Source organism: Brachyistius frenatus, unplaced genomic scaffold (assembly GCF_029030835.1).
Source record: "Brachyistius frenatus isolate BFR_SWC_R1_liver_20210118 unplaced genomic scaffold, ASM2903083v1 Contig_29, whole genome shotgun sequence".
In the NCBI taxonomy this organism is placed as follows: Eukaryota; Metazoa; Chordata; class Actinopteri; family Embiotocidae; genus Brachyistius; species Brachyistius frenatus.
The window spans coordinates 1,069,733-1,084,493 of record NW_027210628.1 but is presented as its reverse complement, the minus strand read 5'-3'; the positions used below and the strand labels follow the sequence as shown (position 1 = coordinate 1,084,493).

Genomic DNA, 14,761 nt, shown 5'->3' with positions numbered 1-14,761 from the left:
AGTGAGATGACCCCAAGATGTTGTCATCGTTGTCATGTCATACATTGTTGCAATAAATTAATAATATTGTACCTGATTGTGTGGTGTCATATTTTTAGACTGGTAGGTAGTTTCAATATTTCAGTATCTGTGCCAATTAAAAATGTTTACTGTTAATCATGGTTTAAATACTGGTCAACATTAGAATGAACGACCTTTTTGAAAGACATCAGCTGGAAATGAAACTAGTGTATACGTCACCGGAAATGATGCGGCTGTCCTTTTGTGAACTGAAGTTAAAGGTGCGTTGCCTTTTTTTTTTTTTTTTTTTTAAATTTGTGCACCGCCAGGGCGGCGACACGACTAAATATGGCCGGGTAAAATGAACCGGTGTCCCGATAGCTGCAAAGACTGCTCGTAGTACCCGCCCCTCTGAAAAGGGGCGGTGCCAAATAAAAGCACGCGGGGGTACAAATCAAGCGCTCCTCTGCTACCATCAACAGCGGCGAGAGGTGGGGAATATCCCACCCGGATACAGGAGGCCGCCAGTAAACGGGCAGGTTTAAATACATGGGGAAACGGCATCGTTACCCAGTCTCATCTCGACGGCCTCGGATCCTCTTCCTCCTCCCCGATGTTGGTGCGCTGTCTCCTGCCTCTGCTCTGCGTAGTGTCCGCAGAGGCAGACTTCTTCCAGTTCGACAGCATTTGCAATGTCTCCTCTTACTATTTTAATTACATTTATTGCAACATATGGGAGGGGGAGTGTCAGCCCAACCAAGACGATGCTACACAACAAGGTAAGAAAAACGACTGCTCTCCGGCTCTTATGTCATTGTCCCGTTCACCTCCTTTGATGCACAGTTTCCCAGGTTTGCTCTGTTGATGTTTTGCTCAGAGGATACAGGGGCTGTTGCACAAACTGACGTGTTGTCTTGGTCTTGATGCTCGCAGTTCCTACCAGGGACCTCTGGTCAGGCTTTCCTCAGGACTACATCAGCGTGCTGCATCAGTGGTACTGTAGCCTGGGCCAGTGCTGCGAGTCCGGAGACTGCAGGATAACAAACAACATCACAGGTAGCGTACTCCAGCTTCCCCCCTCCACCCCCCACCCACCCACCAAAGTGTGTGTGATACTCTCTTTAGACATAACTGTAAATCCCAATTGTCATATTGATTATTTTTTTTTAAATCCAATGTCTGATGTGGAGTAGTCGTGACAAACACTGCACACACTGACAGCCCTGATGGATGATCATGATCTCATTGCAGGACCAACCGGTTCCTCTGTAAGGTGTGTTAACACAGAGCATGTGTGTAACATGTATCTTACCAGCAGTCATAAAGAGTATTGCACTTCATGCTTTATAACCATTTCCTATTTCCCTGAGTTATTGTAGTGGTAGGTTCATCAAACGTTGGTAGGCTTCTGGCATTTTTTTTTTTTTTATAACCGTGAAATCCATAAAAGTTGCAGTCATCGCCACACATTTAAGTGAAATTACACACTGGGTCAGATTGATATTGTGTAGGTTAGGGTGTTTTTCTGCCACTAAATAGATTTAACTCTCTTTACCTTTCTGCACTTTGTAGGAAAAAAAATAAATCATAACAGAAGCCGAGAATACGTTCATATTTTGTCATGAAAATGGTCAACTTCAGATTTGGAATTTGACCCTCAGAGAAGAGCTGCTGCCTGTCCTCAGAGACATTTGAGACTGAGGCTTTCAGACTTTCTGGGAAGTGTGTAAAAACTAGTTTAAACTAACCAACCCAAACTAATTTCCTACTTTTGTAAAAGTTTTTGAAGCGCGGCAGGATCTGCTGACCTCTTACCGAGAGCCTTTCTGTACAAGAATCAGTCTACAAGTTTCATGCCATTTGTTGGCTGCTCGTTAGCTGCAGGGTAAAATACGTGATTGCTTTGTTACATTAAATATACCATTGCATATTATCATAAACCATTGTTATCAGTGACCAGTTGAAAAATATTGGTATACATTTTTTTTTTTAAATCTCTGTTAGACTGTATTAACATGCTAAAAGATGTTTATACTGAGAAGAAATATAATTAAAATTAATTTCTGGTGTTTTAGGAAGATACAGTGTAAAAAAAAATACTGCATATTATAAGGTTGTGCAAATGATACCAGGTGTAGTTGACATATAACGCCCTCATTTTGTTGTCTTCATGTATTGACATCACATATTGTAATTGAACACATGCCGTACATACGTTAAAAATGTAAATACATGTGGTATTATTCTTTATCTGGCTCTGTCACTTCAAATCTGTGCCTGCAGGTCTGGCAAAGGACCTTCAGACGAAGCTCCACGGGCAGCACCTGGTTCAGTCTGTGGTTCTGAAAGCCATTCAGGGTTTCATCAACAACCCAGAGTCCAACAAGCCACTGACGCTCTCCTTCCACGGCTGGTCTGGCACCGGCAAGAACTTTGTGGCGCGGATCATCGCTGATAACTTGTACCGGGACGGGGTGAAGAGCGAGTGCGTCCGTCTGTTCATCGCCCCGTTCCACTTCCCTCACGCAAGACTAGTGGACACGTACAAGGTAGGACACGCAGTCCCCTCGTTGGCACAGAGCCGGCTGTTCTGGCCAGGAACTCACTGGCTCGGTTATTGGAACACATGCTGGCAGAGTCAGATGTTTGGTTGGTGTGTTGTAATTCAGCGATAATAACGATCAATGCCGACCTGTCTAGGGTGCTGCCTTCGCCCCCTGGTGACCCTGTTCAGGATAAAGCGGGTGTAGATAATGCATGGATGGACAGCGATCACAGTTTGGACAGATGCTTTAGATCAAACATTGATGCAACCAGACAGATACAGACATGCATGGATATTTGGAACCTGGAATTGGTCCAACCAGGCCATCGGTGACAGCGTTGTCACGTCCACACACATGTTTACTCATCTACTGCGTTCGATTACAACATGATGTTGACTTAGTTTTATTACACAAAATGGTCTAGATTCAACAGAGTGCAGTGGCGCAATAATCTTTAAACAAAATGTGGAACATCTGCTGGGACTATATGTCTTCATAAGGTAAATTATTTAAAGGACATTTTTCCTTCAAGAATAAATTGCAGTGGAAATGTGTCTTTGTCAAGGCTTAAACAGACACTATAGTGCAGGTCTTGCCAAAAGTCTTGGAGTGCAAATATTTGCAGGTTTTAAACCACAAATCTTTCTAAGTGTTTGTATCATGTTAATATCAGTCAACATATATCCAGAAATATGTATACATATATATACATGTATACCTACGTACGTATATATAGAAATATATATACATATAGAAATATATATACATACATATATAGATATATTTATATATATCTTTATATGTATATATATTTATAGTATTTATTATTTACTTTAATGTTTTTTTATTTTAAATCCTGAAACTTAAATTTGACCCGAGACTTGATTTTTTTTTTTACTTCTAGGTAAAATGTCAGACTCAAAATCTTAACTTCAAAACTACACGTGACTTCCTTTCCTTTTGCAGATCTTCAGGTTTCACCGATGTAGTGATTGATGCTGTATTTTGGTCTTCCTCCTCGTTTCCAGGGCCAGCTGCGAGAGGCGATCCGAGACATGGTGCTGCGCTGCCCTCAGACGCTGTTCATCTTTGACGAGGCTGAAAAGCTCCACCCAGGCCTCATCGATGCCATCAAGCCCTTCATGGATCACTATGACAACGTAGATGGGGTCAGCTACCGCAGAGGCATCTTCCTCTTCCTCAGGTCAGTCGATGGTATCGGACACATCCTGTCTTTTGAAGCTGGATCATAAACTCACCGCCATGCAGACTGTAACTGCACCTCTGGTCCAGATATTCTGGCAGCTCATTTATGATGAAGAATATTTCTCCTTCTGCCTCCGTTAGCCCTCTTTATGGATTTTTCATGCCTTCAATTCCTCATGTCACATGAGTGCCGACGAATAGTCTGTTCAGTCAAATATAGAAAAGCGTTTTTCACTACACTGTTATGTTACAACGATATAATGTAGGATAGGATAGCCTTGATTATGAATAATGCGTGGTAATATACAGAAAGTATTGTAGTAAATCATCATTTTGATGTGCAGTTTATTAAACTTCATTTTCAAATAAATGATTTAATTTGTTTAGATCTAATTTTTTGACATAATAACTGGGTGGCAATCAAAAAGTTTCAAGACTCCTTTTGTTGTGTGCAAATGCTGCTGAGTACCATGATGAGCACGGGGCGGGGGAAGCTGTAATCTTCCTTAGTAATAAACAAGTTACTTCAAAAAACGGCACCCTTGTTCCACACGTTTTTGTGAGTGCTGTTCCGTGCGTGTTTGCAATTCCTCCACAGACTTGAACAGGCAGCACATCCAATTTAGCGTCAAACTCGGGAAATCGCCAACCGAGAACCTTAAAATGCTTCAGATAATCTATGGCAATGAAGCAATAAGCCAGGCAGGGTGTTTTCGAGTGGTGTTAGTGTTTCAAGAGAGGCAGATACATCACTGTCCAAGACGGGAGAAGGCGCATCAGGTCAGGAGCAGCCGGGTCGTTTTTCTATGACACTCGCTGGGCTGAGCACAGTGAATTCACCCCTCGGGGTCGGACTGTCAGCACCGAGTTGTACAGCGATAATCTGAGACGCAAAATTTGATGTGCGCTCTGCTCAAGTTTATGGTCAATTTGCAAATGCTCTTTGAAAACAATGCCCTCAAAAACCTGTGTAATTCAGGTGTTGATTTAGATCAAGAGACATAACTTGGGAGTATTTGCTCATGAGAGTTATAGCTTCCCCAGCACATCACAGTGATGCACTGCCTTCGGGCACGACAAGAGCCGTCTCTGAACTGTTTGATTGCTCCTCACACTGTAAGCATCACTGTATTAAGCATGAAGTTAATGTATTTTACAAATGATAAGCAAAAAAGTTGCTGTAATCTGTGATCTGACTGACATCCTTCACTTTGGTACCAAACCAGACACAATCAGATCCTTTGCAAAACTCCAACAACTGCAGATATTTGACATTATGTTGTTGTCACTGCAGCAATATTGGAGGTGCAACGATCAACGACGTGGCGCTGGACTTCTGGCACTCTGGTCAGAACCGAGAGGACATCGGTATGGAGGACCTGGAGCATCGGCTACGAGCTGAAACGATGGAGTCTCAAGGTTCGTGCAGCAGAGCCGGGTTTCAGCTTCTCCTCAGGTTGACAGATGTTTGTTTTTTTTACACAAGTGGCAGGTGTTTGATACTCAACTGTTCTGATTGACAAATAGCTCAAAATGATTAGCTGAAACCTGCACAGAGCTGCAGTCGGGCGTACGGGTTCTCGGCGCTGCTACAAGCAGCCTTTTCACATTAAAGCAAGTCCTTTCTATCTTAATATGAAAAAAATGGTGGAACTTTAATCGTTTTTTCCTGCGGCCCTCTTTCGTAGGTGGGTTTGCTCAGAGTGAGCTGATGTCCGGTCACCTGATTGACTTCTTCGTTCCCTTCCTGCCTCTGGAGTACCGCCACGTCAAGCTCTGTGCGCGGGACGCCTACGCGGCTCGAGGTCTGGAGACGGACGAAGCCACGCTGGATGAGGTGGCCAAGGCGATGCTGTACGTCCCCAAAGAGGAGAGACTGTTCTCAGCCCAAGGATGCAAGTCCATACCGCAGAGGATCAACTTCTTTCTCCCCTAGAAGGAAAGACAGACAAGCAGAGAGAGAGAGAGAGAGACCTGGAGGAGGTGTAAGATCGCTTTACCAGCCCATCTGCCAACGGAGCCACAGAGGAGACGTGTCTTCTTTGCTCTGCTCTGCTCTGCTGTGCGTGCTTCCCCCTCCCCCCACAGACACAACACGTGTCTGTCCAGGTCCCTCAGAGACGGCCGGACGGCGAGGGCAGATCCAGTGTTAGAGGTGGGAGCGGCGTGACCCATCCCTGCAGAGATCAGCGGTGTCGCAGGAGACGCGTTCATGTCAGACAGTCATCGTGTGAAGCGCGGCTGCCCTCCTTCACCTGCCCGGTTCGAATCCTCACAGTGTCAAGACAGAGACGGGAAGAAGACGGCGGATGTCCGCGGGATACCGATGCATTTTTGTCTCTCACTATTTATGTCTGTTCATCCCCCGTTGAGTTGCCCTTTCATCATTTGTGTGTTAGTATTTGCATGTCACACTGATTATCGTTGTGCCATATTTGAACATTGTTCACATTATTTTTGTGGAGTGTCTTTAACGCACACTTGTTGGTTTTAAGCCATTAACTAGTAGTGAATATTAAATGGCACTGTGTTGTGAACAGTTAGGAGTGTGTAACAGGTCCAACCGTGACAGAACTTGTTACTTGGAAAGGTGCCACGTGTCAAAAGCAATCTGCTTGTGTCAAAAGTCCGCTTTTTTTGCGTAAGTGTTAACAACAATGTGTTAAATAATTTATTTTTCAGTCATTTTAAGAGGGTTTATGTGAACATGCATCATCATCGCTTAACACGGGCTGTTACTTTGGAGCATAGTTTGTTCATTGGCATGCATTTCTCTCATCCACACATTCACTCTCGTACTCTCGCACTGGTTCAGTGTTTTTATGTTCTTTATAAGCTGAGGGTCACATCAAAAATAACAACGTGGAAAGAAATGATGTCTGACATGGTCCAAAGAAATAAAACACTCAGTTAAACAACATCAGTTTTCATGCAGTGACTTGAAGGGCATTTGTGGAATTAAAGTGTAAGCAGTCTCAATTATGTGTTTTTTACTGTCTGGAGCCTTCCGTGATTTTGTTTAGTTTTTATAATGCAAGTACATCATACCAAGGCTGGTACAAATCTAGATTTGAAAGGGTTTTACAATGGACAGAATAATTTTGAATAATTTGAGTACTTTTTCTTTTTTTCCACTCTTTTCAGCTTCACAAATGTGTTGTTTTTGGTCTTCTTTCATCACAGGAACCAAAACCTCTAGATTTTTGAGTATTTTTCAGATAAAACCAGAAATTACAATTTGGCAACCTGGGCTCTAAGTAGTTTGCATTATTACAGATGATGAATATGATCATTGGTATATGATTTGATTATGTAAATAATTGGTAGATTATTTGATTATGTAAATAATTGGTAGATGCCCAGCTTAGTTTGACCTTGTGTTTGAGCTTGGTTGTGCAATTGTTTTTAATACTTATCTGCTGAAGGGAAAAGGTTTTTCTGAGTCTACTGTAAGTCTGAGTTTATGAAGTATAGTAGTTATACAAACGTGATTTTCTGACATCTCGACTACTTTCCAGTATGCAACTTGAATCTGAATGCACAAAGCTACTGTGAAAATGGACTTCATGGTGAAGTATGAAACATCTCATATCCTGCTGTTAAAGTTCTGGAAATATTAATATTTGCCCGTGCACAGATTCTGGATTTTTCAGGTGGGAGGATTATTTTCTTTACCATTTGTTGTAAAACTATATCAGAAAATATAATTAGCAGTAGTAGAGTACTTTTAGTGCACATTTAATTTCCAGTGAAATATCCAGTATTTCCAGTATATACCCAATTAGCTCACACCGCTTGTTATCAGATATACTCAGACTGCTACTTTATTGATATCATATTTTATCGTGCTGTTTATCCACACGCATTGTGATTTCTGTTTCCTTTCATGTGATTCACCCACAGCGCATCACCCTTCCTTGGGCGTGTATCAAGCAAACGCGTGGTCTGCTCCTATTGGCCACAGCTATTCCTCGTCCAGATTTTCCCTTTTCAGATTGGCTGAAAGCGACAACGCTTCCTTATTGAGCGCCGCAGCCGACGTCCAATCAGATTGAGACATCTGTTCCGAGCCGAGAGGAGAGAGGCGGCGGCGTCTCGCTGTAATATGACTGTATGAAGAGACCGGAACGACGGCTGACGCCGCTGCACCGTGGAGCCAGACACATATATTCACGCATTTTGCACTTCTAGTTCGTATTTGTGTTGGACGGGGGTGCCCGGGCTCGTCACAATGACGGCACTGTCGCTGCTTTTGATCGCCGTGTCGGCCGCATCCGTGCTGGCCGATTCCACTGTGTATTTCCGAGAGCAGTTTGAAGATGGGGGTGAGGTCTTTAACGCTGAATTCATTATTTAATTGCCTTGCTATTCTGTGTTGATACTGCACATTATTCAGATATGGCTGTATTAAATCAGTGCATGAGCGGTGAAAAACCGGTTGCCTGTTTTTCATGTTGGGGGTGTTGGATTGTATGTTTTATTTTATTTTTTATTTTTTTTACATTAAAATTATACCTCCCTTTTCTGTGAGGCATCGTCTGCTCCCTGCTCAGGTTGACATTCATTTATAAATCCACAGGACCACCATTCATCTATGACACCCCTCCTCTCCTCCTCTCCTCTCCTCCTCTCCTCTCCATTCTCCCTGTTTTTCCACCCCCAGCTATCATCCAACCTTGTCCGCCTCCCCTCCCCTTCCCCCCCTACTTGCACACATCTCTCCCCTGGCCAGTCATTGTTAACCCTCCTTCACCCAGCTGTCCTTTCTCTTTCACACACAAAATCCTGCAGAGGAACACGGTTCCCCGTGCACCTGCACCGATTCACCGTCGCAGCGTGCTTTGGGCAGATTGTGAGTCTTGTCGTAGTGATCGCTGTGAACTTGTTTGTGCAGATTCCTGGAAGAGTCGCTGGGTGGAATCCAAGCACAAGTCCGACTTTGGCATGTTTGTCCTGACTGCAGGGAAGTTCTATGGAGATGCAGAGAAAGACAAAGGTAAGTTAGATTGTGTCATCCTACTGTGGATCTATTGCCCCATGTACAAGATGGTTGACTCCCTTTAAGTTTGGCTGTTTAGTTGGGTTTTTTTTAAGCGTAATGCTGTGTATCCTCAGTGAAGGCAGGTGACTTGCACTGCACAATGACATGGTGTTTGCCATTTCTCTTGACAGTTGCTCTCTCTCTCTCTAGTTTGTAATGGGACCTTTTGATATTGGCACAATACTGATGAAGCACCTACTCTCTTTTATTTTATTTATACTGCGCCAAATCACAAAACAGGGTTTTTTTTTTCAGGGCACTTATCGTAGTAAAGTCCTCACAACAGAACTTTACAACATTGTACAAAGGGACCCAACAATTCAAGGATTTCCATGTGAGCAACAGCTGGAAGGGAAAAACTCCCCTATTACAGGAAGAAAATCCTCCGACAGTGGAAAGGGAAAAACTCCCCTTTAACAGGAAGAAACCTCAGACAGAACCAGGCTCGGAGGTGGACGGCCATCTGCCTCGCCACCGTTGCAGAAGTGATATGGAAATCAGAGCTTGAAGTGAACGATAGTTACATTGGAGTTCAGATTACACTGCACTAGTGACTGAGTCATATCTCATTACCATTTGAGATATTCTTACTAAATGCGTTGGTTCTGAATATATGGCTCCTAGCTCTGAATCTGAAAATGGGCCCTGATCCCACACTGTGAAATCACCATGCATCGTGTCAGTGTCTCATGGTTGCTTTATTATTCACTGCTTGTGGCGCAGTGCCAGCATTTCTCTTCATGACATCATCACAACAGTCTGCCTCTCTGTGAGAAGAGGTTCAAAGTCACAAAATAGCCTATGCAAATATTTTGAAGAAAAACACAACAACATGAATGAGTTGTCTCTAAAGTTGGATCACTGTTCTTGCCGCAGGTCTGCAGACGAGCCAGGACGCTCGCTTTTATGCTCTGTCAACCCGTTTTGATGACTTCAACAACCAGGGCCAGTCTGTAGTCATCCAGTTCAGTGTCAAACACGAGCAGAGCATCGACTGTGGCGGTGGCTACATCAAACTGTTCCCCTCTGAACTCAACCAGGAGGACATGCATGGAGACTCCGTCTACAACATCATGTTCGGTACGTAGTTCAAGGACGCGGTCTCTTATGGATACTTGTCACAACTTGACATCAAGTCTGGAAGACCACCTTCACCTTGGCAATGCCAGAAAATCTGTGTTTGCTGCATTTTTCGTCTCATTATATTTCACCCAAGTTTTACAGCTATTGGACGAACATTCAAAGTCACTGTCAGTGATTCGATGCTCATCTAAAAATGTGAGCATTTTTCATTGTTTGCCCACTTTCTACTATTAACTTTGCACATTATTTCTTTTGTATCTGTGGTCTTGTTCAGGTCCTGATATTTGTGGCCCTGGCACTAAGAAAGTTCATGTAATCTTCAACTACAAAGGCAAAAACCATCTGATTAACAAGGACATCAGATGCAAGGTGAGATATCATTAAATGGTTCTTGGTTTCATATTTAAAAAGATATTTCTAAAAGTAGTTCTTCAAGTTTGATGCAGTATGTTCGCATGTCTTACCTTCTTATCTAATCAAATCACGATATAAAGTTTTGCAGTATAACCACATGATATGTAAATCACATGTAAATATCTTAACAGCAACTGGACACTGTCCCAAATGTTTATTTTCTTTCCTGCAGGATGATGAGTACAGCCACTTGTATACACTGATCGTCAACCCTGACAACACCTACGAGGTTAAGATCGATAATAAGAAGGTAGAGTCGGGCAATCTGGAGGATGACTGGGACTTCCTGCCTACCAAAAAAGTTAAGGACCCCGATGCCAAAAAGCCAGAGGACTGGGACGACAGGGAGAAGATTCCCGACCCCGATGATAAGAAACCAGAGGTCAGTCTACTCGAGCCACCCGAGAAATCTGTGACTTTAAGAACGTTTTCCTGCTTTCCTAATCATTTGATTTGCTTTTTTAAAAACCTGTTTCATCTATGACAGTGTAATCATGTTTCCACCTCCTGTTTTTAGGATTGGGACAAGCCCGAGAACATACCAGATCCCGATGCAAAGAAGCCCGATGACTGGGACGACGAGATGGATGGAGAGTGGGAGCCACCTATGGTCACCAACCCTGATTATAAGGTACACAGCGAATGATCACAACTCTTAATAGAGTTGCTACATTAAACTATTGCTGTGTTACTCCTATCGATGTTTACTTTGTGCCATTTCATTGGGGTGTGCTCAAATTGTCAGTGTAAAACTGATGGCCTCTTTTGTGCTCTGAGACTCCCGCAACAGAATAAAAATATGGTACGCTCCTGACATGTCAGAAAACACAGCTAGTGTTTCTGTATGAGGGAAAACCTGAATTGTAATTGTGCTAAAAAAATATTTGCGTGATCATGAAGTTCAGTGAGAATTTTTTTTTTTTTTTAACTTTTTAATCTGTCCAGCAGTGAACACAACATAAATACTCTGGATAAAGTTGTTAAACAGAAGATGTACTTGTTTCTGTGAGTTCTCTGACACTAACCACACTGTCTTTCTGTGTCTGTTTGCTATCCACAGGGCGAGTGGAAGCCCAGAGAGATCAGCAACCCTGCCTACAAGGGCAAGTGGATCCACCCCGAGATTGACAACCCAGAGTACACAGCCGATTCTGAGATCTACAAGTACGACAGCTTCGGTGTGATTGGCCTCGACTTGTGGCAGGTGAGAAGATGCAGCAGCTGACTGACTCTTTACAGCTTAATGACCAACTGGATAGTCGATAACAAAAACCTGCTGTTGTTTTGTCATTTTATTGATTCAGGAATAGTGTTACTTGCACTTGAATGTGTGACTACTGCAGAATTACATGCACCTTGCAGTTAGAGCTAAAAGTTGTGTCCAGACAGACGATGAAACATTTCAGCCGTTCACATATTGTACTTGTTTATTTGAAACACTTTGATGGTAAAGCATCTGTTACTGTTCACCTTGGGTTTTGGTGCAGGTCAAGTCTGGTACTATCTTTGACAACTTCCTTATCACCAACGACCCAAACCTGGCAGAGGAAGTGGGCAACGACACGTGGGGCAAAACTAAGGTACAACTTTACTCGTTTTCAACCTGCCTGTATGAATGGACACAGCTCGTACATCCTCGGTAGTCATAGTTCATACATTCAAACTTGATGGGTGTCGCATAAAGTAAAGTCTTCTGTAGACAACAAATACCATATTTATCAATTAATGTATTCATTGATTAGTTAATTCACAGAAAATATCTCTCAAATATATATCACAAAAATGCTACAATTCTGATTCCAGCTTCTTCAATGTGAATATTTTCTGGTTGGTCGGGAATTTTTTTTTAATTTTAGGCTGCACTTTTGGCTTTGGGAAACACTTTTCGATATTTTTTTTTGCCATATTGAAAGACCAAACAGTTTTTCGATTAATTGAGAAAATATTCGACAGATTAATCGGTCGTGAATATAATTGTTATTTGCAGCTGAGATGTTTAACTTAAAAAAAAAAAAAAAAAAAAAAAATGTTCCTTGTGCTTTTTCTCCAGGATGCAGAGAAGAAGATGAAGGAAGGCCAAGAGGAGGAGGAAAGAAAGAAACATGAGGAGGAGGACACAAAGAGGAGGGAAGAAGCAAAGGAGGAGGAGGAGGAGGAGGAAGAGAAGGATGAGGAAGAGGAGGAGGGGGAGGAACATGAGGAAGAAGAGGAAGAAGAAGAAGAGGAGGAAGAGGACGACGATGAGGAGGACACGGACTCTAAACTCAAGGATGAGTTATAAACTCAAGAACTGCTCCAGACTGTCTGTGTCAGTGAGCCATTGGAATAAGGCTGGAGACTGAGATGATAGACCCTCCTTAATGACACCCTGGAGTGGGGCTGGGTGGGATGGGCTTTTTCATTTGTTTGTTTACAAAGCAAGGGGATAGGTCAAAAAGGGCAATTGCTGTTCTGTTTCCTGTTTCATTGTGCTACTACTACTACTACTACTACTACTATATATATTATTATTATTATTATTATTATTATTATTATTATTATTATTAAAGGAGGAATAGTAATAGAAAGAATTAATGTCAAAACGAATGTCAAGACCAGAAATTATCAAGCTGGGAATTGTACCCAACAGAAATGTGTAAATTGTCATTTGTGTTTTACAAAAATCTGGGTTTTTATGAAGTATAATGTTGTGACATGAAAAGTGATATTTGGTATGTGGATGATGCCATGAAAATGTTTTGTTTACCTGCTGTGTTTTGTTTGTCTCATTCATCTGTGTTTTTATTTTTTTGTAAATGTCTTGCAGTCGTTCATGTCAATCACGAAGGATCGGACAGGGTCAGGTTAACTTATTTAAACTCTGTGATTCAAACGAGCGTTAATGAGGAGGTAGAGTGCATCAGGACTAACCATATATGTTTGGCAACCTGTTCAGAAAAGCCATCTACCATAGGATGGTTATACGGGGAGCTTTAAGATGAAGTCCCTTGCATAGTTTTTGTACTGTATAGTTAACACTTTTTCACCTCAATGCACATACTAGAGTCTCGTGTGTCTAAATAAACTGTACTCATACTTACTGTGGATGTACATCAAGAACACTCCAGTAGCAGGAACTCTTCCGATCATTTGGTACGCATTCATTCACTTTAGGTTTCCTCATCGTTGTTGTATACAACCTGTTTTATCATGTCTGATTCCAATATTTCTGCACTGCTGTACCCCAACATGCTGTCCCAAACAGTCCGAAAGATGCTCCTTTTGTAAAAGACACATTTTGTACTAATGGTAGTGAATGAAGTGGGACAATTTTCATGTTGCTGTGTTAAAAAAGAAAAAAGCAAAGACGGGTGTTCTGTCCAATAAAGGCAACCAGACGAGAACAAGCAGATATCCTTATTAACCTTGTTTTTTTTGGTGCATCATTATTATATTCATTTCTCTTATAAATTTATTCTATAAAGGTAAAATGTGATTTTGATAGCCTAACTTTATCAGGATGTTACAGGCCAGTAAGACATCTTCAATTTTAAATGGAGGCATTTATTTGTGTATTGTTTGTCTAACTCATCGAAGGTTACTTAATAGTGCAAAGTATCTAACTACATGTAATACCATGTTGGGTAACTGTTGTTTTTGTGTTATACTGCTTTGGTCTGTTAGATATCTGAAGGAAGGAGCTTAGTGTGAAGTTTATTACATATATCTGCCACCTATAGTAACGAGTTGCTTTGCAGGTTCAGATTTCACTGTTTCAACTAATAGTAATGATAATTGTATAATAGTAAAGCATACTGAAAATGCATAATTCTAATATTGAATCCAGGCCTTTCATTTGAATTAAAAGAGTACTTTTACAATGTCTCCTTATTTTTTCTTGGACTTGGACTTTAGCAATTGATTTGGCAAACGTTTAGACCATTAGACATAAATGAATAGTTACTGCTCTACTGGAGTTTTTATTTTTTTGTACTGTGGGGTTTTTGAAACAATATGTATACCTTTATGCTGTGAAATGAAATTAGCAGAAATATAATTCAGTTCCCCTCCGCTCCGAAATGTGTTTTGCTTTTTGTTATTTCACTTTTAAATAAGCACAAGTGGGATTTGCTGTTTGCCAATGTGTTGAAACCAGTCTCTTAAACCTTTTAAATGATACTTGATTTGTTTTAAATGAGGGAGGGGGGCGGGGATAGATAGTAGATGTAATGATGAGAATTTTTTTTTTTTTTTTTTTTTAAGGGAAATTCACTTTTGAATTTGTTTAGAGGATATAAAACACACGGCTTGGAAAAAAAAATTTCTTTACTAAAAAAAATAAATAAAGACTTGTTTGAGGATTTTAAGTTGAATTCTGCCTTTTAAAAAAAAAAAAAAAAAAAAAAAAAATGTAAAGTAGCGGACCGCCGGATTATATCTTTGGGCTCCCGGGTTGTTTTGTCTGCAGGTTTAACACCCGGTATTTGACTCG

At 41.5% G+C, this 14,761-nt stretch overlaps 2 protein-coding genes across 2 annotated transcripts; both read left to right on the top strand.

Moving 5' to 3' along the window:
- Nucleotides 1-491: 491 nt before the first annotated feature.
- tor3a (torsin family 3, member A) lies at nucleotides 492-6,731 on the top strand. The gene is made up of 6 exons (XM_069699029.1): nucleotides 492-779; nucleotides 934-1,056; nucleotides 2,284-2,549; nucleotides 3,575-3,750; nucleotides 5,047-5,171; nucleotides 5,441-6,731. The coding sequence occupies exons 1-6, from the start codon at nucleotides 614-616 to the stop codon at nucleotides 5,686-5,688; spliced, it is 1,104 nt and encodes a 367-aa protein (XP_069555130.1). The 5' UTR covers nucleotides 492-613; the 3' UTR covers nucleotides 5,689-6,731.
- Nucleotides 6,732-7,812: 1,081 nt separating this feature from the next.
- On the top strand, nucleotides 7,813-14,349 carry calr (calreticulin). Its single transcript, XM_069698995.1, has 9 exons — nucleotides 7,813-8,077; nucleotides 8,647-8,748; nucleotides 9,670-9,873; nucleotides 10,151-10,245; nucleotides 10,463-10,672; nucleotides 10,808-10,921; nucleotides 11,351-11,494; nucleotides 11,778-11,870; nucleotides 12,341-14,349. The coding sequence occupies exons 1-9, from the start codon at nucleotides 7,984-7,986 to the stop codon at nucleotides 12,569-12,571; spliced, it is 1,287 nt and encodes a 428-aa protein (XP_069555096.1). The 5' UTR covers nucleotides 7,813-7,983; the 3' UTR covers nucleotides 12,572-14,349.
- Nucleotides 14,350-14,761: the final 412 nt, after the last annotated feature.